The sequence below is a fragment of the Neodiprion lecontei genome, chromosome 7 (assembly GCF_021901455.1).
Source record: "Neodiprion lecontei isolate iyNeoLeco1 chromosome 7, iyNeoLeco1.1, whole genome shotgun sequence".
Taxonomy (NCBI): domain Eukaryota; kingdom Metazoa; phylum Arthropoda; class Insecta; order Hymenoptera; family Diprionidae; genus Neodiprion; species Neodiprion lecontei.
In genome coordinates, this window is record NC_060266.1 from 20,244,806 (window position 1) to 20,271,939 (window position 27,134).

Consider the following 27,134-nt stretch of genomic DNA (forward strand, 5'->3'; position numbering starts at 1 on the left):
ATATTTGCACAAGAACACTTTGGCACTGTGCTTGTGAAACATTATTATCACTATCAAGGGATCAGGTCTACGTGATATTTTATTAGCTGCAAAAATAAAACAGAAAATACAACGCTTACAAAAACACAACTTCTTGCAGTACAGGAATGGTCAAATAAACTGTGTATTTCCATAAAGCCGGTGTCGAATGTGTGTTGATATTTCCAAAACCATTTATTTGGCAACTCTTTGAATTACGCGTATGTTCAATTATCGGATAGACATGAGATCCCTGTTAGACCCTTTCGAGTATTTGATTCACTTCGTGGTCGTCAGTTTTAATATCTATTTTATACAAATGTCTTTCGTCAACTACCTGCTGCAACAAAATCTTAGAAGTAATCTAACATACTTTGTCTTTTTGGTCAAACGGTAGATGATTGCGGTTTAGCAAACGGACACTGTGAACCAATACTTTGTACAGTACAACTAGTGCTGTAATCAGAGCTATCGAAATCACAGATGAAATGATAAAAATCAAGTCCATGTCTTGCTGCTGATACCAGGGATCGTCGGCTGTCGTCGAATGGAGATGCGGAGCGCCTTTGTGACGTATCACGTGTTCCGTCCACCAAACCGCGTTCTCCAACGAATCGTACGGCTTGTCTTCCATCAAATCTCGTAATTTCAACATTCGTTCCTTGTAACTGGAAATCATTAACGTAATTGAAATCCGTAAGACTGATTCTGCAGTTGTCTAATAAATTTTAACGACCGTAAAACAAATTTTAAATACCTGCTGTCGGTTACGACGGATTCAATTGTTTCCACCAGATTCACCCTGTTTACGGTGAGAATTTCTAACTGCTTTCCAACACCGAGGGACACCATTTTATCGACTTGTGTGTCCTGATCGGCAAACACTGGTAGCCCAATCACCGGAACAGCGTAAGAAACTGCTTCCTCTGTACTCTGAAGTCCTCCTTGGTATATGAAAGCTTTTATATTAGGATGCGCTAAAATGAAAATGAGATGCGTGTTCTCGAAAAAGTGATCCGACCCTCGTACTATCACAAGTTGAGTAAATTTTTAGTCTTTTATCGATTTTTAACGTGTTTCATCTCGTTCGGCAGGAAGGCTGTTGTTGTTAGGTGGCGGAAGTTGTGGTGGAAAATTGTCCAGAAAAGCCTTTCAAATTATAGCGAAAAATAGGCTATCCTCGAAGTGGTCGCAGTTCCTGAGGACTTGTGGCGTCGGAAAATATTTTGTCTGTCTTTTATCGCGGTCAAAATGAAAAAATTAATTCATTTCCAAAAATTCACAGTATCTGCAGATTGAAATTAGGCCATCAGTCAGCTCATGTTCTAGTTAATAAACGGATTGTGAAATCACCTAGAATAGATTGCTGCGGTGCCCACTTTACGGTAAAAACATTGTCCGGTTTGTCCGGGAGAAAGTCATTCTCAAATTTCCAAATAACGATGTACGGGAGTTTTGAAAACGCGGCTATGAATTCGCCCCGCGTTTCTTTACTCAACGTTGCGCTCTTGACGTTCGATCCAAGGCTCATGTATATGAAGCCTTGCGTTGCTTCGTCCAAGGTCCTCTGAAGGTCCTGCAATAAAAAAGAATACGGTAACAATAGAAGTTTATAAACACGTGCCGATAATTTGCTTGATCCTCTAATGATTCAAACATTCCGAAAACCATACCTTCGATAAAGGCTCGCTCTGATTTGACACGTGAAACCCACCGATACCTACAATATTGGGAATGTTTGGTCTCACGAATGTAATCGGTGTCTGTTGATTCACGAAAACTAGGCTGATGTTTTTTTCAACGTCACCGATATCAGGAATATCATTTCCAAAGTATTTCCTCGCAATCTCTTGCTGTTTCTGCATGTAATCTGTTCTATACCAGTATAGAAATCTCCACGTTCGTACGAAGTTTTTCAACCTTTGCCAAAATGTTAGGTCTCCCAAAACCGCCGCACCGCAATCCCAATTTGATGGATGAGAAGCCATTATGGGATTCCCGATTCCGTATTGCATATAAACTGAGAGACTCAGAGACGCCATACCTTCATGAAATATAATCGATTGTTTGAGATTATATTTATAAATAATCGCAAGTCGTAAATAAGCGTTTTCACATTGTTGCAGGTACATTAAATTGCAATACAATAAATGTCGTGACAAATTGTAACATAGTCATTATAATTTGAGTCCGTGACGTATTCAAGCTAGAATCATCGTACCTGAAATGATTTGATCATAAACTGACAAACCATACTGATTTCTAAATATTCCTACAGAATCTTGAAAGTAGGTCTAGTTAAAAATTATTTTTATAATCATCACTTGCCCACCACTGGAACGTCGAATCGTTTTGCTAGGGGTAAATAGGCTGGCCAGTAAAGCATCTCAATTAACATCAAGTCAAAATTTTCCCTACTGTTCGGCGCATGAAGCTTTTGTACTTCCGAATGGCCAAGAGCGCCTTCGGTCATCATCATGAAGATTGGTGTGATTCTCCTTAGGACCCCAAGCCACGTGTCTTCATTCCGACCAGCGATCCAATCCGTCTCTTTATTGAAGATATCATACAGAAAGCTCACATCCACCTCCGTGTAGTTCTTCAGGGTCGGATCATTGATCGGGTTCGGAGTGACTACAACGAGTTCGTGACCTCGCTCCCTTAGCGCCAAAGTCAATCCCCTAAATACGACCTGATGACTCAACGAGGGCATCGGAAATATGCCGAGAATTCTCGCTGCGTATACTTGATGCAGATCACCGATCGCCAGGATCAGTGTAACCGATATTAAATACCGCGACATTATCGTCCGCCCGAAATAATCACACCGTGATTTTCCAACTACTGTCTTGGACTGCGAACGTAACTCTGAAAGCAATTCGTTATTTGCGGCTCGTACGCCACTTTGCATTGATCAATAAGTACTTGTCCCTTGACCCCTTGATGAGCCCTTGCCACACAAGTAACCATTTTACTTCACAGATTAGGTTAGGTTATCGCATTTGCGTTCAGATATTTCCAGGGCAAGCTGATTGTTTAGAGTGTGATTGCGATTGGTCCAAATGTTACTCCGTATCAATGATGATAAATACGTGTTCAGAAACGTTCGTGAAATATTCGATATTAAAAAAAAAAATTCGTAAACATCGTTAATGGATCTACTCGTATCGTGCATACGTGTGAGACACTGATGGTCCATACGGCTGATAAATAATGAATATACAATTTATAAATCGAGAATAATTATGAATAATCTCAGTTGTATATTTCACCTACAAGCTACAAGTCGTATGCTATCTCTTTTGCAAGTGTTTGCATTCCATTTTACTGTATTGGTTGCATTTGACACAAAGTTTCAACGTTTGTGAAGCTGCTTCAAACTTGATATGCACACGTATACAGTTCATACAATACCAGTAATGCAAATCATACATTTTGTATAATCGGTGTCGAAAATTTGGATAATTCGACGCTTATCTATCGAAAAATGTCACGTTTCCATTGCGTGATGAAAATACCAAATTTGAAACGGCAGGTTACCAGATGTCACTGAGTGCTCAGCGTTATGCCAACACAAGAAATCATGAACTTGAATAAGTCCTAATTCCTCCCAACACCATTTCCGAATTGAATACTTTGCTATGTCAGGCACACCAGCATCAAATCAATCTTGTCTAACATAGTCTCGTTTTGATTCGAGGCGAAGTATCATTAGAACGAAGCACACATCAACGCCGAAATTATTTGCTTATAGTTCGATTGAACAACAATTCCACGATGCACTTTAATTTCGCTGAATTTTTATCGGAGTACTAACAGATATTTTCAGTGTCATATTGCAAAGGGTCGCCTACATAGTTTCGTAATAAAAATTCACCGAAACATTGTTTATTTACATAAAACATACAGGTGACAATATGCACAGATTGAATTATCGTACTTTTTTCTGCTTGCTAATGAACTGCCGATCGTGATTGAGCAAATGAATACTGTAAACCAAGAACTTGTATGAAACACATAGTGTTATAATCAAAGCTATGAAAGTCGCCGATGAAATAATGAAAATTAAGTCCATGTCTTGCCGCTGATACCATGGATCGTCGGCTATCGTCGAATGGAGATGCGGAGCGCCCTTGTGACGTATCACGTGTTCCGTCCACCAAACCGCATTCTCCAAAGAATCGTACGGCTTGTCTCTTATCAGATCCCGCAAGTTTATCATCCGTTGCTTGTAGCTAAAAAAGATCAATGTAACTGAAATCCATCCCACTGCCACACTGCAGTTACGTAACGAATTTTTACGACTATGAAACATATGCCTACCCGATATCTAGCACAACGGAGCGAATTGCTTCCAGTAGATCCTCCCTATTAACGCTCAAAATATTCAAATTTCGACCAACACCAAGAGACACCATTTTATTTACAAGTGTATCCTGATCGGCCAATACTGGTAAACCAATCACGGGAACAGCGTGAGAAATCGCTTCTTCTGTACTCTGAAGTCCTCCTTGGTATACGAAAGCCTTTATATTCGGGTGCGCTGATAAAACAGTGTTAATAAATAAATAAATAATCCAGATATCATTCATTGAAACTCGATTCCTACACTTGGAGCACGTACAGGGTCTATCGGACGAGGTCTGATTCTACAATGTTTGAAGAATATCGGAGAATTTTTTCAACTTGATCCGATGAGTAGTTTCGAAATGGTAAACCGTGACCGTGAGCCACAGTGTGATTCGTGATTGAAAAAATAAGTGTATGCCCCGAGGGTTAGGAAAGAAGATACAGGCAATATCACACACTGTGCATCGAAGTGTCAACGAAGATTCAAAGCAAAGTGAAGTGGGTAACCACCAATTTTTTACCAGATTAAAAAATGATTAAAACCTAGTTACAATTACCTAAAATAGACTGCTGCGGGGCCCACTTCATGATTATCACGTTGTCCGGCTGTCCGGGAAGAACGTCACCCTCAAATTTCCAAATAACGATGTAGGGCAGTTGTGAAAATGCGGCTATAAACTCTCCACGTGTTTCGTTACTCAACATGATGCTTTTCACGTTTGTTCCAAGGCTCATGTATATGAAGCCCTGCGTTGCTTTGTCCAAAATCTTTTGAAGGTCCTATGTCCAAAAAGTAACAGATTATAACCGAGTGAATATGTTTCATAGATTGAGGGGGTTCCCCAAGTAAGAGTAGTTGAAAATAATTATTTTATTTAATGTTTTATTATGACTAGACTAATGGTGAAACAGATTGAACTAAAACGCATTTGACAGCTGCGGATTTTTGCTTTAAAATACAAGAAAGTTTTTCAAACAATCTTAAAAATTCACTACTGTATGTCGGTTTAAGTAGAGCTTTGCAGAAAAGGATTGGCAAAACGCTACCTACGTTTATAGGCGAACGGAATATCCGAATTACAAAAACCAAGAGATTATAGATTCGTCAATATATCCTCTAAGCTCCTGTGGAACGGATGTGTGATAAATTGAAATTAGGCCTAATAACAACTTTTTTCATCAGATATCGCGTTTCTTTTTTTTTTTTTGTTTTTTTTGTCAGACTTTCGTGAACGTTTTCATTAAAAAGCAACACCATTGTGAAAACCTAAGAAATGAACAATTTTTTTTTTTTTTGTAGTGTATTTTGTTGATAATTTTTTGTATTATACCTAAATATACTTCTAATAACTTCCTTAAATATTACAATCTTATTTTCTGTTCTTCCATCTCAAAGAAAAAAAAATAATTAGAAAAGCGTTTTTCTTGTTTTTACAGTGGTGTTACCTCTTAATTTCTCAAAAACAAAAGGTCGAATCAAAAAACCGTTCCACGAAAGCACAGAGAATATATTAATGATACTACAGCGTTTTAGTTTTGGTATTTCGGATATTTCGTTCGCCTGTAAACGTGGTTACCGTTCGCCAATCGTTTTCTACAGAACTTCATTTGAAGCGAGGCGAAGTAGAGCAGTTAAGTTTTAACGCAATGAAGGGAAAAAAATTTCTAGCTTCAAAACGGAAATTTATAGCTTTTGAATGCATTTTGTTTCAGTATATACCGTCCATTAGTCTAACCACAATAAAAGAATCGAATGACCATTTTCTATTGCTCTTACTTAGGAAATCCTGTTGAATCATCTACTGAAATTACTCGATGGCTCTAATGTTTCAATAACGCTACCTCCGACAGAGGCTTCGTCTCTTTCGACATGTGGAATCCACCGATGTCTATGACTCGAGGAATGTTCGGCCTGACGAATGAAATCGACGATTGCTGATTGACGAAAACCAGACTGACGTTCTTTTCCAATTCACCAATATCGGAAATATCCTTTCCAAGGTATTTCCGTGCAGTAGCCTGCTGCGCTTGGAGGTAATCTGTTCTGTACCAGTACAGATATGTCCACAACTGCACAAAGTTCTGCAATCTCTGCCAGAATGTCAGCTTTCCAATCACTTGTATTTTGGCATCCCAATGCGAAGGATGAGAAGGCATTATGGGATTTCCAATTCCATAATGCATTTGAACATTAAGACCCAACGACGACATACCTTCACAGAACGCAGAAAATAGTTTTGAACTAATTCAAGCTTGATAAAACGTTCGCAAAGAATCTTCGCACCTCGCAGCTTGAATTTTGCAGTAAGAACTATTCTGTTCATGCAATTTATCTGTCGTTTGCATTCATTCGTAAGTAATCGCGTTTAGTCGGTAAAAGGAAAAGCGTATTTCAAGCTTCCAGTTTCTCAAAGAAAATCATTACGCTTACCGATGACTGGAACATCGAGTCGCTCACCAAGAGCGAACAACGCTGGCCAAACAAGCATCTCAATCAATAACAAGTCGAACTTTTCCCCTCTGTTTGTAGAGTAAAGCTTTTTCAATTCCGGATGGCCCAGCACGGTTTCGGTAACCTGTATAAACTTCGGCGCCAGTGTCTGTATCGACTCAAGCCACGTGTTGGTCTCTCGATGAGCAACCCAGTCCAAATTCTTGTTGAATTCTCCATAAAGAATGCTAACATCTATCTCCGTGTAGTTGGTCAGGGTTGGATCGTTGACCGGGTCCGTGGTAACGATGACAAGTTCGTGACCTCGCTCTCTCAGCGCCAACGTCAGTCCACGATATACGACTTGATGACTGATCGAAGGTAGGGGAAATACACCGAGAATCCTCGAGGTGAATCCCTGATGTAAAACACACGTGGCCAGGATAAGTGCAACGATCATTGAGTGTCGCGACATATTTTTGACCGTTCGAAGTAACGCGGTAACTCTAAGTACTGAAGATTTTCGCGATTTACACTGTTGCCAGTACTCGTATCATTTCCTACTCATAACGACCTTATCTGGTCGATGGTTAACTCGATGCTGATACGTTTTGGTATTCGAGTGAGACGTATGCATGCGTACCAATGCTGGAAGGTTAACAATCTGAGTGAGAGAGACGTTACGTTTTTATGTCGCAATATTGCTTAATGCTTTCGATAAGGATATAGGTGCGTGCCTTTTCGTGAATCGTGTACGATCCGTCCTCCTTGAACATTTAGCAGTACCGTTGTGAACTTGAGAGGCTCAACATCATGTCCACGTATAAATGACAAATTCTCAGTTTATTTTATTGCATTATTAGAAAATGGTTGTGACTTTCAGATAGTGTTAGAATATGTATCCGAGTACACGGTGATTCATTAGAAATTATGAACATATTATTCGTATGGTGAATAGACGAAAGGGGGGACATGTGTGAAAATTATTAGTATTTCGATAAAGAATAATTCGAGATTTTGTCCTGGCTGACAGCTGATGGTTAAATACGTGAAGACCATGAATCAATAATTTGTACGTCACAAGTAGTGTTGTACTGAAAACTGCCAGAATCCCCGTAGCAATGCAGAATATCAAGTCCATGTTTTTTCACTGATACCAGGGATCGTCGGCTGTCGTCGAATGGAGATGCGGGAGCGCCTTTATGACGTATCACGTGTTTCGTCACCGAACCGCGTTCTCCAACGAATCGTACGGCTTGTCTTCCATCAAATCTCGTAATTTCAGCAATCGTTGCTTGTAGCTGCAAATGATGAAAATAATTGAAATTCGTTGCTTGTAGCTGGAAACAATCAGTGTTATTAAAGTTCATGCTCCTGTTGTAGTCAGATGAAGGATATTAGATTTCGCTATAAAATGTCTTTTGTTCCAACTACCTGCCGTCACCGGCGACGGACTGTATCGCTTTCACTAAATCAAATCTATCGATGTTGAAAATGTTCAACTTCTTCCCCACGCCAAGCGACACCATCTTTTGAACATCTGTTTGCTGATCGGAGAATACTGGTAGACCAATTAAGGGAACAGCGTGAAAGATTGCCTCTTCAGTACTCTGAAGTCCTACTTGGTATATGAAGGCTTTTATATTGGGATGCGCTAAACGGACATACATCGAAGCATTGAATGGACTTTTTTTAAGTCATTCTTGCCCTTTCTTTTTTTCAGGTTCAATTCATGACAGGTTTGAAAGTTGTGCCTGGTATTCGTAGTATCGATATTTATAATTGGGAACTGGAGAACTGAAGTGAACTGAAAAGCCCAGTATCGGTTACTTGTAACGAACGATTATACGAGGGATGCTGCAATTACCGTGGTTTCAAAAATACATAACAATGGGGTTATTCGTCTTCCAGAGTATTCTACATTTTACTGTTTCTTGGTATATTCAAACGTCTTCCGTAGTGCAAGTGAAGAGTTTTTCGAATCACAGAAATGTTGAGACGGAATTAAAAATCAAGTGTCGATGGAAGAATTGATGGGCATCGATAAAACAAACTGTCAATGAGATCCAATCATACTCACCTAAGATGGACTGCTGCGGGGAGCCCACTTCATTGTTATCACGTTGTCTGGCCGGCCCGAAAGAATCTCGTTCTCGAATTTCCAAATCACGATGTAAGGCAGTTTCGAAAACGCTGCCAGAAATTCTTCCCTTGTTTCGTTACTCAACATGACGCTCTTGACGTTCGTTCCAAGGCTCATGTATATGAAGCCTTGCGTCGCTTTGTCCAAGATTTCCCGAAGGTCCTACAATTCAAGTAATTCTAGAGTGTGGATTAATTTCGTTTCGTCGAAATAGTAATCTACGAAGTGTGCCAAGTAATCCTAATATTTTGTTGACGCTACTATTAAACACGATAAAAATAAGTAAATAAATAAAAATAGTCAGTGGGGAGGAGAGGAGACGATTCAAACAAAAAAGGACGTCGAAGTACCGGCAATATTAATAACAGATGTGTTAAGAAAATAACCATATCCAATTAGACAACAATCGAACGGTTTTGAAATGAACAATTAAACTAACCACACTAACAATAATAATACTATTAAAAATTTTAATGATAATCGTGCCTTACAATTAATTGTTATATTTCGGGTATTATCGGACGTCCTCACTCTTTTGGGTTTATGTACGTACTTCTCTTTCGTTTTGAACCTTTTCGTTTCATACCTTTCGTTTACGCTCATACGGTTTGCTAATCTAATTTTCTCTTTTTCGGGTTATCCGCAAATACACATAACTTGGCGCACACGCACATTATACACAAAGGTAAACATACATACACATGTACAAATTCAATTTCGTTGTATATAAAGTGACCTTTACACAACAATACCTTCGGTAGGGGTGGGATTTGATCAGGGATGTGAATCCCACCAATGTTAACGATCTTGGGAACATTTGGTGTGACGCATAAAGTCGATGCTCCCTGGTTGACGAAAACCAAACTAACATTTTTTTTCCAACTCTCCAAGATCCGGAATATCGTTTCCAAAATATTTTCTCGCAATTTCCTGTTGCTTTTGCATGTAGGTCGTCTTATACCAGTACAGATATCTCCACGTCTTTATCAAGTTGCATAGTATTTGCCAAAATGTCGGGTTGTCAAGAGCATCTATTCCACTTTCCCAATGCGATGGATCCGAATGAATTATGGGGTTGCCAGTTCCGTATTGCTGTTGGGTAGTCAAGGCCATAGAGGCTAGACCTTTGACAAGTAACTTTATCACGTATGATGCGAACGATGGTTCTTTGATTTATTGTTCAAGGTACAGACATCGTAACGAGTGTTATAACTCGGATATAAACGCTCTGTCTTCGATCTGTTGCAGTAGAGTTATGTTCGTCCGTAAAAATAATTGTCAAGAATCCGTAAACGCGAATTTAGATAAACATTGCTTGTATACATTATGAGAATCACTTACCTATTGCTGGAATTCCAAATCGCTCGGCAAGAGGCAGCAAAGCAGGTCAACGAGTCATCTCAAGTAATAACAAATCTAATTTTCTTCCAGAAGCTCGTACAGATAGTTTATATATATCTCCGTGAAACTCTCGAGGGCCGGATCGTTGATCGGGTTCACGTTACAAAATGCATCGGGAGAACAGCCAGTGGTGACGAACACTGTATCGCCGCGTCGTACACCTCGGTTTTTGTGTTTTCAACTGTGTTTTGTGCTCAAACGACACTTCCAATCTCCAAATACTGTCCTCCAGCTGTGCAAATAGCCAGAGGGTAGTTCAAGACTCAAAATAACACCATGCCTGTATGTATAGCTTGGTAAAATATTGTTCGGATGATTCGCTGACGTAATCATGCGATGCATAAATGTTTCACGACCTTGATGTGTTCATGCTGATATTTTTTTACGCACGTTTTGACATTTTGGATATGAAATACGAATAATACCGTAGCAAAAATCCACAACGATTTTCAAAGAATTTTATACGAATTATACCTACTTAGTAATCCATTTGTTTTCCAACCCTCACGTATATGAAGCCTTGCGTTGCTTTGTCCAAAATCCTCTGAAGTTCCTACACCCGAGAAAAAAAGAGAAATTTGATATTTAATTCTGTCTCGTTTAACCCTAAAACGGTAAAGCTATTTTTGTTGGTTTTTTTTTTTTTTTTTCCCTTACCCATTCCCAAGAACGGGGGGTGAAAAAACGGCTCCATTTTGTAAATTTCATCTCTCGGGTACATCATATCGTTAAGGGTCCCATGGGGTCTCATTTTTTTTGTTTTTTAATGAAGAATCACGTGGCCCGAGAAACTTTTTACGTCAGGTCCAAAAAGGTAGTGAAGAATTGATGTGTTTCGTTTCGAAAACGTAAGCTGTTCTCTTGCGGTGAGAAATTTCAATTCGTGTGGGGCGTTTTTTTTTTCAAACCCCGTTATCGTTCTGGGGTTAATAATGATGTAGGAAAATTACCGTACCGATTTGAAGTTTTCGAATACCGCAACTTCGAAAGTGGCTCAATCTGCTTTGAAATATGAAATCCGTCGATTTCTATCATCTTAGGAACATTTGGCCTTGCGAATGCAATCCGTGCTTGTTGGTTGATAAAAAACTAAACGTTTTTAAAAACTTGACGTTTTTCTCAAGCTCACAAAGGTCGGCAATGTCATCTCCAAAATGTTTTCTCGCAAGTTCCTGTTGCTTTAGCATGTGATTCGATCAATACAAGTACAGATAGTGCCAAAACTGTATAACCTCGTTCGAACTCTGCCACAGTGAAAATTCTCCGAGTTCTCTTATTTCCATGTCCCAATGTGACGGTTAGGAAAACATTGTATGATTGTCAAATGGGTATTGCATTTCAACAGTTAGACCCATGAAAGGTATACTTTCTCAAAGTATAAAACATAGTTTTACGATTAAATTTGATAACCGTTGTTCAAATAATTGGAGAACAAAATTCGTGATAGGGTTACGGACTCGGAACAAGAATTTCGCTATTTAATCTATTGCACCCACTATACAATTTATACTTTCATATGTTATTAGCGAAAATGAATGCAGGAAATCAGGTATCAAAAATACACATGTAATTTAATTGCGAAAATCACTAAATCACTTACGTATAATTCACATATAATTCGTAACGACTTAATACACTTTTTCTTTTTTCCTAATCAAGTGCTGATGTTTGAGGAAATAAATGCTGTAAGCTAACAGCTTGTATAAAACTCGTAGTGCTATAGTACAAGCTGTCAAAATCGCGGTATAAATGATGAAAATTAAGTCGATGTCTTGTCGTTGATACCAGGGATCGTCGGCTGTCGTCGAATGAAGATGAGGAGCACCTTTGTGACGTATCACGTATTCCGTCCACCAAACCGCGTTTTCCAACGAATCGTACGGCTTGTCTCTCACCAAGTCCCGCAATTTCAGCATGCTTCGTTTGTAGCTGAAAAGAATCGGTATAATTAAAGTCACAGTTCGATTGCGAATTTCGATTTTGGATGCAAAGTGTGTTTTGTTTCACGCACCTGTCATCGCGCACGATGGATTGTATCGCTTCGACTAGGTCGAATCTGTCGACACTGGAGATGTCCAGCTTCTTACCAACTCCAAGAGAGACAATCTTGTCGATATTTGATGTTTGATCACCGAGAACTGGTAATCCGATCACAGGAACAGCATGAGAAATCGCCTCCTCTGTGCTCTGAAGTCCTCCTTGGTATATGAAAACTTTGATATTGGGATGCGCTGAAAAGACATCGTGTTCGGATATTAAACGAATGTTTTAGATATCGTGAAGTCGCGTCGTCTCATTGAAATGAGGAATTCCAGTAGCACTTGCACCCTTTGTCTTCTCTCGTGCACTGCATTTACAGAAAGCAATGAAGATTAAGGGGATCACTGTGAGTCAGTTCCGATTAGTGACAAAAAGTATATTTCGTCTCGTCGTAATAACTCGATGAAAGCTAAACCTGTCCGGTTGAATGTCTTTTTTCTTCTTCGCTTTATACAACCCGACATTATACAAAATCCAACTAACGATCAAGCTGTATTATTCTGACTAACAATCAGTTACGAATTTTGGGGAATGATGATAATTCATGCATGCATTTTACAATTAGTGACTGACCAGAAATGAATTTCTCAAACCACAACCACAACAACTCAAACAAACCACTGGTATGTGTGTCCTGTTACGTGGGACGTGAGATTCAGTTTGTTCGAGGAATAATCGGAGAATTCGATCATTTTTTGTTCCTCGGAATATTTTTCAAAGTTAACTGACACTGGTATCCTAAGAAAGAAATTTTAAATAATGCACAAGTACCCAGGACTGACTGTTGTGGAATCCATTTCACGGTATGGACGTTGTCCGGCTGACCCGGAAGAAGGTCGTCTTCATATTTCCAAATAACGGTATAGGGCATTTCCGAAAACGCAGCAATAAATTCGCCCCGCATTTCGTTACTTAACGAAGCACTTTTGGTGTTTGTTCCAAGGCTCATGTATACGAAGCCTTGGGTTGCTTCGTCCAAAATCATCCGAAGGTCCTGCGTACAAAATGAGCCAAGATTGCGTGACTATGCTTCGCCAAATCGCCAACTTCGCCAATCAACGGAAAATGCCTAACGATGGAAATATTTCGGCCACAATACCTTTGATAGAGGCTCGTGCCGATCCGAAATGTGGAATCCACCAATATCGATTATCTTAGGAACACTCGGACGTACGAATGTAATCGGTGCCTGCTGGTTGGTGAAAACCAAACTGACATTTTTTTCCAAGTCACGAAGATCCGGAATATCGTTTCCAAAATATTTTCTTGCAATTTCCTGCTGCGTCTGCATGTACGTTGTTCTGTAGTAAAACAGAAATCTCCACGTCTGTACGAAGTTGCATAGTCTTTGCCAAAATGTCAACTTTTCGAAGCCTATTCCTCTGCTATTCCAATATGGCGGCTGAGAAGGCATTATAGGATTGCCAAACTGATAGTGCACTTGGTTAGTCGGACTCAGTGACGTAATTCCTTCATGAATGGTAAGATACAGTTTGTCAATTGAAATTATTAGAGCCCGTGGACAATTATTATTGTATTGTAGAAAGTACACTCGCAGGAAAAAATTGTCTTATGGTTCATTACCTTACGGTTCAATTATGATGCCAATAATAACTTGATAATATAACTCGAGATTAGCATGAATTCTATTAACTACGGAACTTGTATGCATTTCATAATAAGATAAACCATTCTCGTCGGGTCAACTGTAGCTTTATCATAGTATGAGAACATGTATAGTGTTTTCAGAGCGCCGGGTTGACGTACCAATCACTCAATTTTACAGTTAAAATGCGGAGAATTCGATTGTATTTTTTAAAATTGTACAAAAATCATCACGATGGAATACAATGCAGTGGCAATAATTGAACGATATATGGTCGAGATATTATCATTCATAAACAATCATCGAGAATCTGTAAAAGTATGAATGCCGACAAAATTTGTTTGTATGATAATACGAATATCATTTACCTATGGCTGGAATTTCGTATCGCTTAGCGAAAAGCAGAACAGCAGGCCAACGAAGTGCTTCAAATAGTAACAAATCAAACGTTTCTCGACTTTCCGGTTCGTACAATTTCTGCAATTTTGGATGGCTGAGGATGCCTTCAGTTATCGTCGAAAATGTCGGTGTTGATTGCATGATAAAGTCATAGTACGTGTACTTTTTTGCAACAGATATCCAATCCAATCTCCAGTGTTCGTACATGAAGCTCACGTCTATCTCCGTGTAGTTCTTCAGGGTTGGGTCGTTGATCGGGTTAGGAGTGACTACAACGAGCTCGTGACCTCGCTCCCTCAACGCCAGCGTCAATCCTCGAAATACAATTTGATGACTGAACGAAGGAAACGGAAATATGCCGAGTATCCTTGCGGCGCATCCCGGATGTAAAACACCCACGATCGCAATCAGAGTAGCCGTTATAAAATGCCGCGACATCTCAGTCCACTCGCAATATTATCGGCCCGGCAATGTACTAGTTCGATTCGAATCACGAAGCCCGTTATTGCAGCTATTGCTTCGGAAGTTCCTAGTCCCGGTTACAAGGTGCATCGGAACGACAGGCCGATTGAAAAAAACGGTATCCTCTCGTACACCGCAGTTTATATGTGGAATACTAACCGTCGCGCTTTATATACGATACTTTTGTGGCCGAGCATATCAAGACGTCACCTTTGCCATCCAAATACTCTTCGCCAGCTGTGCAAGTAGCAAGCGTGCAGTCCAACAGTGAAGACGATGGAGTCGAAGGAAATTTTTGGCACAATACGTAATACGGGTTATTCGCGGAACATAAACTTCATCCGAGTCCAAACAACTGAAAAAACATGCATTACTGTGTGATGCGTAAATGTTGTTTCATGCTTTCGACAAGTATGTACATCCACACAAGTTCTCACGTAAATTCCGGTACTACAAAAATGAACAGAAAAATCTTGCTTTAGAAAAATTGTGAAACATTTTTGGAAAGGTCGGTCGAGAAACATGATTAGTGATTTCGTGAGAAACATGATTTGTTCAAGATAACAAAATGATGCTGTTCATCGCTTACTGCTTAGGCTGCTGTCGTTATTTGGTAATAAAATCGAAATCGCATCCTACTGATCACTGACATTCAGGGACATTGATGCGTTAAGTAATACTGCCACAAAATATTACTCCCAACGAATTCCTTGTTGTTACATCTACGCTGTGTAAATCAATACGCTTTTTGCTTTCTGCTGACCAACACCTGTGAACACTTGAGTAATCGCATATTGTGGACTAAAAAGTTATATAATACAGCTAGTATTGTATACAAAGTCGTAAAAAATTCAGCAGAAATGGAGAAAATCAAGTCCATGTCTTGTCGCTGATACCAAGGATCATCGGCGGTATCACGTGTTCCGTCGACGAAACCGCGTTCTACAACAAATCGTACCGCTTGTCTCTTACCAAATCCCGTAACTTCATCATTCATTGTTCATAGTTGGAAATATAGTGTAATCAATATACACACGATTATTTGGTTACCTCATAAACGACCAATTTTCAATAGCCTAAAATGTATGTCATACAATACCTGCCATCATGGACAACGGAGTATAACGCGTAAAGTAAATCGTCGTTGTTAAAAGTGAGAATTTTCAACTTTTTCCAACGCCTAAGGACACCATTTTATCGATTATTGTATCCTGATTATGAAAAAACCGCTAAGCTGATCAAAGGAACAACGTAAGAAATCGCCTCTTGTTACATTTCTTTAGACTCATTGCTGATAGGCACGGGTGTGATTCACGCGTGAGACATCGAATGCTGTGGAACTGTGGTTCCTCGGTACTCTACATTATCAATTCCACGCTTCGTTGGTACGCAGAGTCAGATTGTGAGATTATTTTGGTAACATGAGGGTTAAATACAATTTGTAATTCTGAAAAATTGTAATCAATTCCAGAAAAACCGTTCAAGTTGTGAAATCGAGATTTAACGCACAAACGCACGCACGTCTCGAAAAACTTTCAAAAGCTTTGATTTTTCAAATTGCTGAGCCAAGTTCACATACACGCATTTTAGTGTGAAATATGATTATTTGTCAGGCAAATTAAATTCTTCAAGTATGTTGCATATAATAGTACAGTTCAGGTATCAAAGGTCATAAAAAATTTGCAAAAATGATGGATCAATTATATTCAATCATCCATTACGCATACACATTATCACCGTTGAAATACATCTGTTGTAACATTTACATGGAACGAGTCAATATACTTTGTGCTTTTTGCTGTCGGGCAACCAATGTTTAAGCACACGAATACTGTGAACCATCAACTTATGTAATACAACTAACGTTATACTGAAAGCTATCAAAATCACAGTTGAAATAATGAAAATCAAGTCCATGTCTTGCCGCTGATACCAGGGATCGTCGGCTGTCGTCGAGTGCAGATGAGGGGCACCCTTGTGACGTATCACGTGTTCCGTCCACCAAACCGCGTTCTCCAACGAATCGTACGGCTTATCTTTCAGCAAGTCACGCAAATTCAGCATACGTTGCTTGTAGCTGAAAATGATGAGCGTTATCAGAATTGATGCAACTATTTGGCAACTTGACGAATTTGTAATTTCTAACCGAGAATGTGTCATACATACCTGCTGTCCTGTACAACTGAGTGTATCGCTTCGAGTAAATCTGCCCTGTTCAGAGTAAGGATTTCCAACTTTTTCCCAACTCCTAAAGAAACCATTTTCTCCACCATCATGTCCTGGTCAGCAAATACTGGTAACCCGATAACGGGAACGATGTGAGAAATCGCTTCCTCTGTACTTTGTAGACCTCCTTGGTATATGAAAGCTTTTATATTCGGATGCGCTAAACAGGAAATGTAACCAGGTGTTGTACTAATTTTTACGATGGTATGGATCGCATAGTATGATAATTACAGTGACACGTTTTTTTTTAATGCAATGGGATTGCGCTTCGTAATGAAAATGGAGTTCACTGGGACTCATTTGAGTTCCGTCTCACAAGCATAAAAAATAACGGTGTCATTACGTAGGAAGTTGATTGTAAGATCGTTTAATCATTATGCTATAAAAAAAAAAATAAAAATTGCAATTCAAATGAGGGATTATAGTCGAAGTGGGGTTGAATCAGGAATAGTGGCGATATACGATACATTCAAACGTTGAAAAAATGTAAGAAATGTTTTCAATGAAATCGAATATTGAGCAAAACCTTGTCGTCGTCACCTAAAATAGACTGCTGCGGGGTCCACTTCATGATTATCACGTTCTCTGGCAGGCCGGGAAGAAACTCATCCTCGTATTTCCAGATAACGGTGTAGGGCAATTTTGAAAATGTTGCGATGAATTCATCTCGTATTTCATTACTCAACATGGAACTTTTGACATTTGATCCAAGGCTCATGTATATGAAGCCTTGCGTGGCTTTGTCTAAGGTCCTCTGAAGATCCTACGTCAAAAAATAAATCAAGATTCTAGTACATTTTCTTTCTATGCATCAAGCATCTACTAAAGTTTGCTAAAACTGTGAATGTCTTGTTATTCATACCTTCGAGAGAGGTTTCACCTGCTTCGAGACGTGGAATCCACCAATTTCGATAATCCTGGGAGTATTAGGTCTGAGGTATGAAATGGGCGCTTGCTGATTAACGAAAATCAAGCTGATGTTTTTTTCAAGATCTCGGAGATCAGGTACATCATTTCCAAAATATTTCCATGCTACCTCCTGTTGCGTCGAAATGATATCGCTTTGGTAACAGTACAGATATCTCCATATCCTCACGAAATTCTTTAGTCTTTGCCACAGCGTCAACTCTCCCAGCACAGCCTTCCCAGCGTCCCAGTGTGACGGATGAGAGGACAGTACTGGATTACCAATTGCGTAATGAATATTGGTAGTCAACCCCAGAGACGTTAGACCTTAACAACATGTTAAAGACTGTCTTAAAATGCAATTTAATTACCGTAATAATACATGATAGACAAATATTGTTGAAACGTTGCAGGTACATCAGTAACATCAGTTACAAGATATTGTACAACCAGAGATATCGTGCATAAGGTTCAACTGCTTTATGAGGTTCACCATAGGGAGCATTTCGTGCTATGCTAACATTTTTTATTGCAAAACATTTTCAGCCTGAAATTGTCACCTCTCTCAAGTTAATCCCTCTATCAAATCATCAATTGCGAAGTGCTTGAATAATTTCTGTTCGGAATAAAAAATAACTTGCCTATAACTGGAACGTCAAATCGTTTACCGAGTGGTAAAAATACAGGCCAATAAAGCGCCTCGATAATTAGTAGGTCAAACTTTTCCCCACTATCCGGTGCGTAGAGGTTCCTGAGTTCTGGTAGGTTGAGGATGCGATCAGCCTGCGACTTGAACGCGGGAGCCCAATTGGCAACTACGTCGAACCAGGTTTCGTGTTGCCGGTTAGTAACCCAATCCACATGTTGAATAAAATCCTTGTATAGAAAGTTGATGCTTATCTCGGTGTAGTTTTTCAAGGCCGGATCGTCGACTGGGTCCGTCGTTACGACAACAAGCTCGTGGCCTCGCTCCCTCAGAGCCATTGTCAGCCCACGAAACACGATTTGATGGCTGATCGAACTCGATGGACATATAGCCAGGATCCTTGACGCCCATACATGATGTAAAACAGCCACGACCAGCACCGACGCGACTAATATCAAATGTTTCGTCATAGTGTTCGTACTTCCGAGACATCACCAGCACCTCGCACCACAGACTGAGTTCCGAAGAACGAAGCTCACTATTAATGTACTACATGCTACCGGGGATACGGCATCTTGCACTTGAATCCGCTATTCCTGAGCCTGCAAGACGGCATATATTTAAGATATTTCCGTGTGACTGTATGCGAGTGGAACGAGCGTTTCTTATACTTTGCTAAACACAACACAGTCGTACGGACAAAGAGGCAAATCGAATTTCCCACACAATTTTTTATACCAATTGCTGCTGGGCACGTGTGATCTACGCGTCAGACAGCGTATCCGGAAAAAACTGGTATTCCTCAGTAATGAATAGAATAATTCATTGGCATTCACTGTCAGATTGTTAGAGTATAACTATACGATTACCAATCTAAGTTTTTTTCCCTTTCTATTCCATAGCCTTACCCTGACCACGGATTCCTATTAGCATTATGACTTACATCATCGATAATGCGTCTAATATTAATAGTTGAATTATAATTTCAATGTCAACACCGTCCAGGTGGTTGTGGAAAAAAAATAGGGAAAATCCTGTGCCACAACACAGTTTCATTTTTTTTTCCTATCACGTGTATCGTTCTAAATTCGACAGTGAGTGAAATAAAATTGTTCTCCTTTCCGTGCCAGTGCTTTGACGTGATTTGTGGCTATCATTTACCACATCCATGACTTAAAGCATTGCGTTTTTTACCGTCGGTTTTATTTCCTCAATCTCTTACATAATATGTCAAGGGTATTGAAAGGCGCGCATGATACACACGTGTGACGGTACCAGAATCAAACTAATCAGTTGATGCTAAATATTGAACAACGTTATATTTTGAACCAGTCTAGTTTGATGGCTCCACACTGATATGATTTCAGTTACATAATGAACGGAGTCTTCAGACTCCAGTACTTGAGGATCCTTCGCCACGTCGGAAAAATATTCGACGCTCAGAAATCGACGGAATTTTTGCGATAATAAGGTGGGGCTCAAAATCCCGAAAGACCAAAAAGTGAACTGGTCGACAAAGAAAAAATTTTCGTGATACGAATTTCAAAACAACGAACGATCAGCGTACCCAAGTAACTGTTTTCCCAAAAGTTCATTTAACCAAACGCTCTCTTATCCGAAAAAGTATTTTCAGAACAGTCGGCATTCCGAATGACCAAGGCCCAGAATGTGGATAAAGAGAAATATGAAAGTTCCGGAATCAAAAATTGAGACCGGCTGACGCTTCGAATAGCCGCAAAACCCAAAAAATTAGCTGTCGACAATCAAAGTTCCGACCTTTCGACTCTTTGGTCAGTCGTTATTGATAAACTCGGATTCGTAGATTTTCGACAAAGGCATTCTTCGGTATTTTCGTTATTCAATATTTAGCCCTTCGTAATCTTGGCCATTCTCGAAAAAAATTATGGTCCAAATTTATTTATACATTTTTACGTTCGAAATTTTTATTTTTCTACAAGTCGTCTTTTCGTATTTATAGTCTTTCTACGTTTTTAACTGTCGGTAGTTTGACTTTCGGGATTTTGTCCCGTCGACTTTTCGAGCTTTCGCATTTTTTTATCCCACCCGCGGTAATAGATTGCCGAAAAATGAATCGTTCTTTCATTTTCTATCCTGGGTCTTCACTGTGAATCGATGAGCGTGTGGATGAAAAATATTATTTAAAATATTGCGAAGAGCAATACTATAGCAAAGAAGTGTACAAGGCCATCGCGATTTCTTGTCGCATCTATAATTGGAATCGTATTGTGTGTTATAAAAACTTCCTCATTCGGTCATTATTATTTTTTACAACTGGTTACGAACGGTCCAAAATCTCACGGTCTTTCACACTAAATGAAGAATTTTTCGGCCTTGTCCATTCCATAGTTTTCCAGTACCTTAGCCACCAACACGGATGAAAAAAATCCTACATTCATCTCTCGGTACTCATTCTTCAAGTGGAGAACAAAGAGATGATTTGAATTTCTGCTCAGAAAACTACCCAAGTGAAGCTTTTCGATTGACTCCAATTGCAGCAAGAGAAAAAAAAAGTGTTTGCTCGTGAAATTCATTCCATGGAAAAACGAACGTCTCGTTTGCGGAAACACCGTTCGTCGATTATTTGACTGACATTGATTTGATACACCGGAACATTAGCAATTGTAGAAATGACCAGAAATAGCCCAAGAACTCAGCTGGTGTTCCATTATACTGAAATCACGTGAGTTAATGTAGTTGGGTAATAATTTCGGAAATTTTTCATTCACGTGAGTGTTAATTGTACAATTCTTTTAGTAATTTCAAATGATTTACCGTTTAGTTACCGAGTTTTATTTTTTTTTTATTTCAAAGCTGAGCTGTTTTATATTGTGTAGATAGGAAGTGGGATATAAAAACTGATTGTTTCGAGTTGGCTGTCTTATAATAAAATGTTTATAGGATGGTAAGAAATATTGAATAAGGTATAATGGATATTTATGAACAATGCAACAAATTTTTGCGAATTTTCTCAGTCATTTAATAATTAAAAACGTGATATAAAAAAAGAGAAATCCGATTCTACATTTGGCAACGTCGCAAGTATGCAAATTACGCGCTGTACTAAAATTATTACTTTTCTGCTGTTTAGATATGATATCGTTAAAACACTTTATTTATTTTTTTTTTTTTTTTTCTTTTCATTGCGAATTTCCCCTTAAATGGTAACTAATCTGACACTTTGATTTACAAAAATATGGATTACAGCGAGGTAAACGTCGAAGGTTCGACCAGACTGCAAAAAAAAGAAAATCATGCGACGTTGCCAAATTTATTTTCCGATTATACGTGAAATGTAGTTCTCACGATTACCCGTCTGATGGCGCTACCGTCGCTAACCAACTACCTTGAAGAATGAGAAGTATGGAGAACTCGAGGTATTCAGAGTATATAGATAGAATATGTATCCACCTTGCGGTGTGTTTATAATTCACTTTGTCTACCGGGGGCAAAGTTTGCATAAGTAAGCCGAGGAGCCCCGAGAAAAAAGAAACACGTTGACGAATTGCTACACCGGCAATTTGTCCGGTTAAACCCTGCAGGTTTCTGGTTTCTCGCTAAACTTTTTACCCCCGTCAGATGCTGTCGAGTTAATGAAGGACCTTGTATGCGCGACTTGTAATTTACCTTTTTTTTCTTTTTATTCAACTGTATTTTTATTCATCTTATTTTGCTTTTACCGTATAATATCGATCGTATTATAAAACAGGGAAACCTTTCTCTGCACGCTGCTCTGCGGCGGAGAAAATGAAGAGCGTTGAATCATCGTCAACCATTTTTTCGAACGGTACCCAATCGAATACTATTTGCAAATTTTGATTTTTTCGACATTTTGCCTTCTCCCTTCAATTGTTTCAACAGTTCATTTCAGACCCGAGGCAAATTTGTTTAACCTTTTTTATCTTGTTTTTTTTCTAGGTTCTACCTCGACACGGAATTTTCAGACCATCCAAAACCAGGCCCGTGGGAAAAAATCCTGAGGATTTTCCGAGGTCGAAAATGAGGTTTGTAAGATTTGATCAAGGATTACGCGTTCCGAATAAGTTCGTTTCAATTTCGTACAGGTACCAACGCACTATGCCGTCTCTCCTCTACCTTTCTTCTCCGTCCTTCGTTTTTTCTTTTTCTTTCCTTGAATTTTTTTTTTTTTTTTCCCCTCGTCTCCTCCCTTTTCACCCTTGATTTCCAGCATCGCCTTCTATCTCGTACTCGCATTTTCGGATCTAAACCCAAATACGTCCAACTTCTTTCCCTCGGGGTTACCTAGCGTCTAACCGGCATCCGTTCGATAGATGAAAAAGCGTTTTATCCCATCCGCGGAAAAAGTAAAACGACGCCGGTGCCTTAACCTTGTGTGCTAATATAAGAACGCGACTTAAGATTAATATCAGATATTCATTTTCGCGCGAAAAAAATTTTAGCACAGGTTTGCTTCTCTGAATTTAATTTCTTCACGTACGTCGTATCTTCGTAACGCCTTGTTTTTTTTTTTTTCCCCCGTTTTTCATCCCGCTGCTGCAGAGTGCGTAAATTGCTGCGTACCCAAGTTTAGAGAATTTATGAGGATCTTTGCGAATTCCGCAAAATCGCAAAACCGAATTTCTTGGCGACGTTGTATTGCGAGGTTTCATGTACCGAGAATTTGCGTAGTTCGAGAGAACAGGACGGAAGAGTAATCAAGCTGGGTCTTCTGACATTTATTCTCCTCGGCTATACAGGGCATTCCATGCCAAATTGTCCAATTTTTGATACTGAAAATCATTTCGTTTTTGATCTATCTTTTTCTTACAAATTTTCCGTGTCATTTACCCAATTATAAAATTGAGTTTATTTCTCACAGAATTACGTAATTAAATTCTAGCTATTCGACAGTTATTTACAGAGAAAAAAATGAAACGTTCGCTTATGTTGTAAAATCGAAGTAATTTTTGATCGACGTTTTTAAATATTTTCAAACCGCATTTTTCCAGATCAATGTATGCTGTGTTTCGAAGCGGTCGGTTTCAAGTTTTATACGATAGTTTAAAATTCGGTATACGGTAAATCCAAAACGATGATAAGAGAAGGCGAAAAATACATGTAATTTGCATGAGAATTGACGTACCTGTAGAAGGTTTTCGAAGGTTGAAATTCATATATTTCAGGTGAAATAAAATTAATCGAATTTTGGAGAAACTTGATTTTACTTCAACAACGTTAATTTCGAAATACTCGTATGCGTACATTTTTAAGCTCAAACACTGTTTACAAACAAATGACTATAATGTCTGGATACAAAAATCTTGGATAAGCGTTGATCGTTGGTACACTTGGCAAGGAATGCGCCATAGGTTACTCAGGCGCTAATACAGCTGGCTGAGAATGGAGGAGGGAAACTCGTCGAGGCTTGAAGCTGGTCCCCGAATACGGGTGACATGGATTTTCATCACTTTCCGAAGTTCCAGGGTCGCCAAAAGTTTTGCTGGTGTAGTGGTGGACCCTCCTCCTGACTTGAGACGTTGCCCTGACGATAAGAGCCTACAGCGAACTCCAAAATAAGCCGAAAGCGAGGGATGAAAATGTTGAAATCGGCAGTGTGGAGAAAAAAAAAAAAAATTAAGAAAAACCTTCCCCGTCGCATACGGTTAATTACTCGAGGCTGCAGGGGCGTAATTTTCCTATGTACGCAAAACTGAAATTATCAGAGCGTGATGTAAATTAACCCGAATCGCAGAGCGTTGGTTTTCGCAAAATGGCGTCCATAACTCGTGTTTCACGGTAGAACGAATCGTCGCCGAGAGAAGTTTGACGAGTGTTTAAAGCCTCAAAGATCTCCCGTCAGGCGGCAAGGTTTTTGACAAATCACGCAAAACAACAACAACAAGGGTTGGGTTTTGTCATGAAACTTCACCCTCGACTCGCTCGCGTGTTTCGCGTTTTATTTTGTAAGGTACATGTATATGCGATGCATTTGCCACGGATTGCACGGGCGGAACCCGCTCGGTTTCCTAATACATAAATGTCGCCCTTGGTAATTTATCAAGACCTCGTATTTATGCGCGAAAACCTTGCCGTCGCGATGTGTATACTTTCATCGTTTTACGACCGTGCTGCATAGTTTGGAAGGGGCGTGGTTGAAATTCCGATTTTGAAAACTTCCGAAAGCGAAACTTGAGGTAAAATATTCAAACCTTGAGGAAACATCAGAGGTTCGAATGCTGGTCCGAAACTCTAGAGGTTCAAAGTTTCGAAAGGACAACATTTTTAAAGGGCGTAGCTCCGATAAGTTAAAGTTCCGAATGTGCGGGAATGAGAAAATTTCAAAATCTGAAACATCGAAATTCCGCATGATCCAAGATTTTCAGTCCTGTGAATTTCTGGCTTGGTGATATTTCTCCACTTTGAACTTTCTTAGTTTTGGATTTTCGATATTTTCACATTCGGAATCCTGGAACCATTCTCATTTTCGGTTTTTCTCATTTTTTGCACCCGCTCGTTGAGTAAACTACGCTGTGCGAGTAGATATTGATTTTTGAAATTTTACTCTGTCAAACCTTCATTTTTCGGAACTTTGCTCTATCCTAACTTGAATTTTCAAAATCTATCACTTCGGAACTTTGAGCCGTCAGCTTTCCGATCACTCGAAACTTTGTTGTTTCTTCAAAGTTAGATTTCTTTAAGTTTCACCAGAAAATAAATCGTAATTAGGCGCTTTCGAAACTTTTAACAATCGAAACTTCAACTCCGCCCCGTTTGGAAAAGCCGAATTCACGTCGCGGAACTAAAACAGAGTGACAAAAACTTACTTCAGTTAAAATCTGTGATTTGATCGTAACTTTACCTGGAGTTTTTTTCTTTTTATTATCAAACTCGTCATCACGCAGCTAATGCTACATTTCGAATTTGTAATTTCACAGAAACGAACTACACAGTTTTGTGATCAAACGATTCACCGTGGATTTGGATTAAATGTTTTTTTCCATCAACTTCATTAATCAAGATTTTGATTCGCTACTAATTTTTTCTACTAATCCATCAACTGGTCCAGGTGATTTTTTATTCTTGTTTCAATAATCGATCAATCGTGATAGACTTTGATTAATTGTTTTACCAATGAATCTGCAACAAGCCGAAATTGGTTTCACTGAGCCAGAAAATTTTTTCATATCGTTGATTGCTTTTTATCTGTCAAAAAAGTCAAACTTCTTTAAAAACGTAATACCTACAAAAAACGATAATTTCCCGAATTGTAAAAATTATAAACTCAAGCTAATGACATACAACAGGTGCTAAAAAAACGTTTTAGCTTGCGTATAAATGATTCGAAATTTTGTGAATTTAAGAAATTCTCAAAGTAATAACGCAAAACAAAAATTTCATGCTAAGAAAGCGGAAGCATGAATTTGAATACGGGGCTTGTTTAACGTTTAAAAAATAATAAATGAGAAACTGAGCAATGTATGATATACTTTAACCTAAAGCTACGATATAGGAATATATAATCTCTGGTAGATGTATGTGCCACACGTTTTACATATGCATATAAATCGCAGAGGCAGTCAGACGTGCCTGGGCAAAGGGTGAAAAGAAAATACTCTGGGAAACGTCGTGTCGAACAAGCTGTACCGTTGCTTTCCCCGTCCGACGATACATTTTTGACGTTGTAGAGACGTCGGAACGATGTTTCGCCCGACGAAAACCCGAGGGAATAATATTTTAGGTTTTACTTTCGAGCCACACACCTGCGAGATTTCGGATGTGGCGGTTGATGCTAATTACTTTCCCGATATGAGCGTAGCTTCTGGGGTTACGTACCTAAAAAGGTAATAAAAAAAAAAAAAAAAAAAAAAAACGGAACCCCGGTAGAATCACTTTGTTTTCCGCAGTTTGTCAAGAACCTTTTTCTCAGAAACGGGTTCAGGCATCAAGTTCAAATTAATAATACTAAAGTCTACGGTCCCTTGGAGGTGTAAAAAATTCGAGCTTTCAAGTCAACGCAATGAAAAGATACAGCCGTATTCATGTGACAAACTAACTCGTTAAAACCATCCCGTTTACCTAGAATCGTGAAATTTGGAGAGAAGCAGAGTCTCGCAGCACAAGTGAAAGAAAAGTCCGGGAATTCGTTAATTTTTAGTAATATTACAAAAAATTATGAAAAAAAAAAAAGATAATCAAGTTCTTACGGAACCCCCCGGTTTTTTATATACTGCTTTACTTTCTCCGTATATTTTTTGCGGTATATTCGATCGGACTAGGAAAACCTGCGAAGTGATCATCGTGTCAAGTTTTCCAACGTCAGGATGAAATGAGACTCCGAATGGGATCGCATACAGCGAAGTCCGCTAAAGGTACGTAAGCCGAGTCTGCAAAAGGACCACCCATCAAAGTCCGAAAGAATTTGGCGAACTCGAGAAAGACTCCACGTTCAATCTCCCGCTGACCTTTGACCTGAGAAATAATAAATCCTCGGCCGATGCTGGACGGTCTTACGTTCCTTTGCAGCTGT

General features: G+C 39.2%; 4 protein-coding genes across 4 annotated transcripts; all 4 read right to left on the reverse strand.

Moving 5' to 3' along the window:
• Nucleotides 1-149: 149 nt before the first annotated feature.
• On the reverse strand, nucleotides 150-10,424 carry LOC107222534. Its single transcript, XM_015661949.2, has 13 exons — nucleotides 10,284-10,424; nucleotides 9,695-10,066; nucleotides 8,880-9,104; nucleotides 6,800-8,100; nucleotides 6,211-6,581; nucleotides 4,926-5,148; nucleotides 4,342-4,561; nucleotides 3,959-4,253; nucleotides 2,347-2,872; nucleotides 1,692-2,062; nucleotides 1,372-1,594; nucleotides 776-995; nucleotides 150-686 (listed from the first exon to the last, which is right to left on the reverse strand). The coding sequence occupies exons 4-13, from the start codon at nucleotides 7,272-7,274 to the stop codon at nucleotides 383-385; spliced, it is 3,228 nt and encodes a 1,075-aa protein (XP_015517435.2). The 5' UTR covers nucleotides 7,275-8,100; nucleotides 8,880-9,104; nucleotides 9,695-10,066; nucleotides 10,284-10,424; the 3' UTR covers nucleotides 150-382.
• On the reverse strand, nucleotides 8,022-10,055 carry LOC107222533 (UDP-glucuronosyltransferase 2A3-like). The gene is made up of 3 exons (XM_046746027.1): nucleotides 9,812-10,055; nucleotides 8,234-8,453; nucleotides 8,022-8,100 (listed from the first exon to the last, which is right to left on the reverse strand). The coding sequence occupies exons 1-3, from the start codon at nucleotides 10,053-10,055 to the stop codon at nucleotides 8,022-8,024; spliced, it is 543 nt and encodes a 180-aa protein (XP_046601983.1).
• Nucleotides 10,425-11,837: 1,413 nt separating the features above from the next.
• Nucleotides 11,838-15,069, reverse strand: LOC107222540 (UDP-glycosyltransferase UGT5). The gene is made up of 5 exons (XM_015661956.2): nucleotides 14,358-15,069; nucleotides 13,483-13,853; nucleotides 13,155-13,377; nucleotides 12,355-12,574; nucleotides 11,838-12,272 (listed from the first exon to the last, which is right to left on the reverse strand). Exons 1-5 carry the CDS (start codon nucleotides 14,824-14,826, stop codon nucleotides 11,972-11,974), a joined length of 1,584 nt encoding a protein of 527 aa, XP_015517442.2. The 5' UTR covers nucleotides 14,827-15,069; the 3' UTR covers nucleotides 11,838-11,971.
• Nucleotides 15,070-16,537: 1,468 nt separating this feature from the next.
• LOC107222539 (UDP-glycosyltransferase UGT5) lies at nucleotides 16,538-19,264 on the reverse strand. The gene is made up of 5 exons (XM_015661955.2): nucleotides 18,624-19,264; nucleotides 17,939-18,309; nucleotides 17,617-17,839; nucleotides 17,017-17,236; nucleotides 16,538-16,927 (listed from the first exon to the last, which is right to left on the reverse strand). The coding sequence occupies exons 1-5, from the start codon at nucleotides 19,096-19,098 to the stop codon at nucleotides 16,627-16,629; spliced, it is 1,590 nt and encodes a 529-aa protein (XP_015517441.2). The 5' UTR covers nucleotides 19,099-19,264; the 3' UTR covers nucleotides 16,538-16,626.
• Between the last annotated feature and the right edge of the window lie 7,870 nt (nucleotides 19,265-27,134).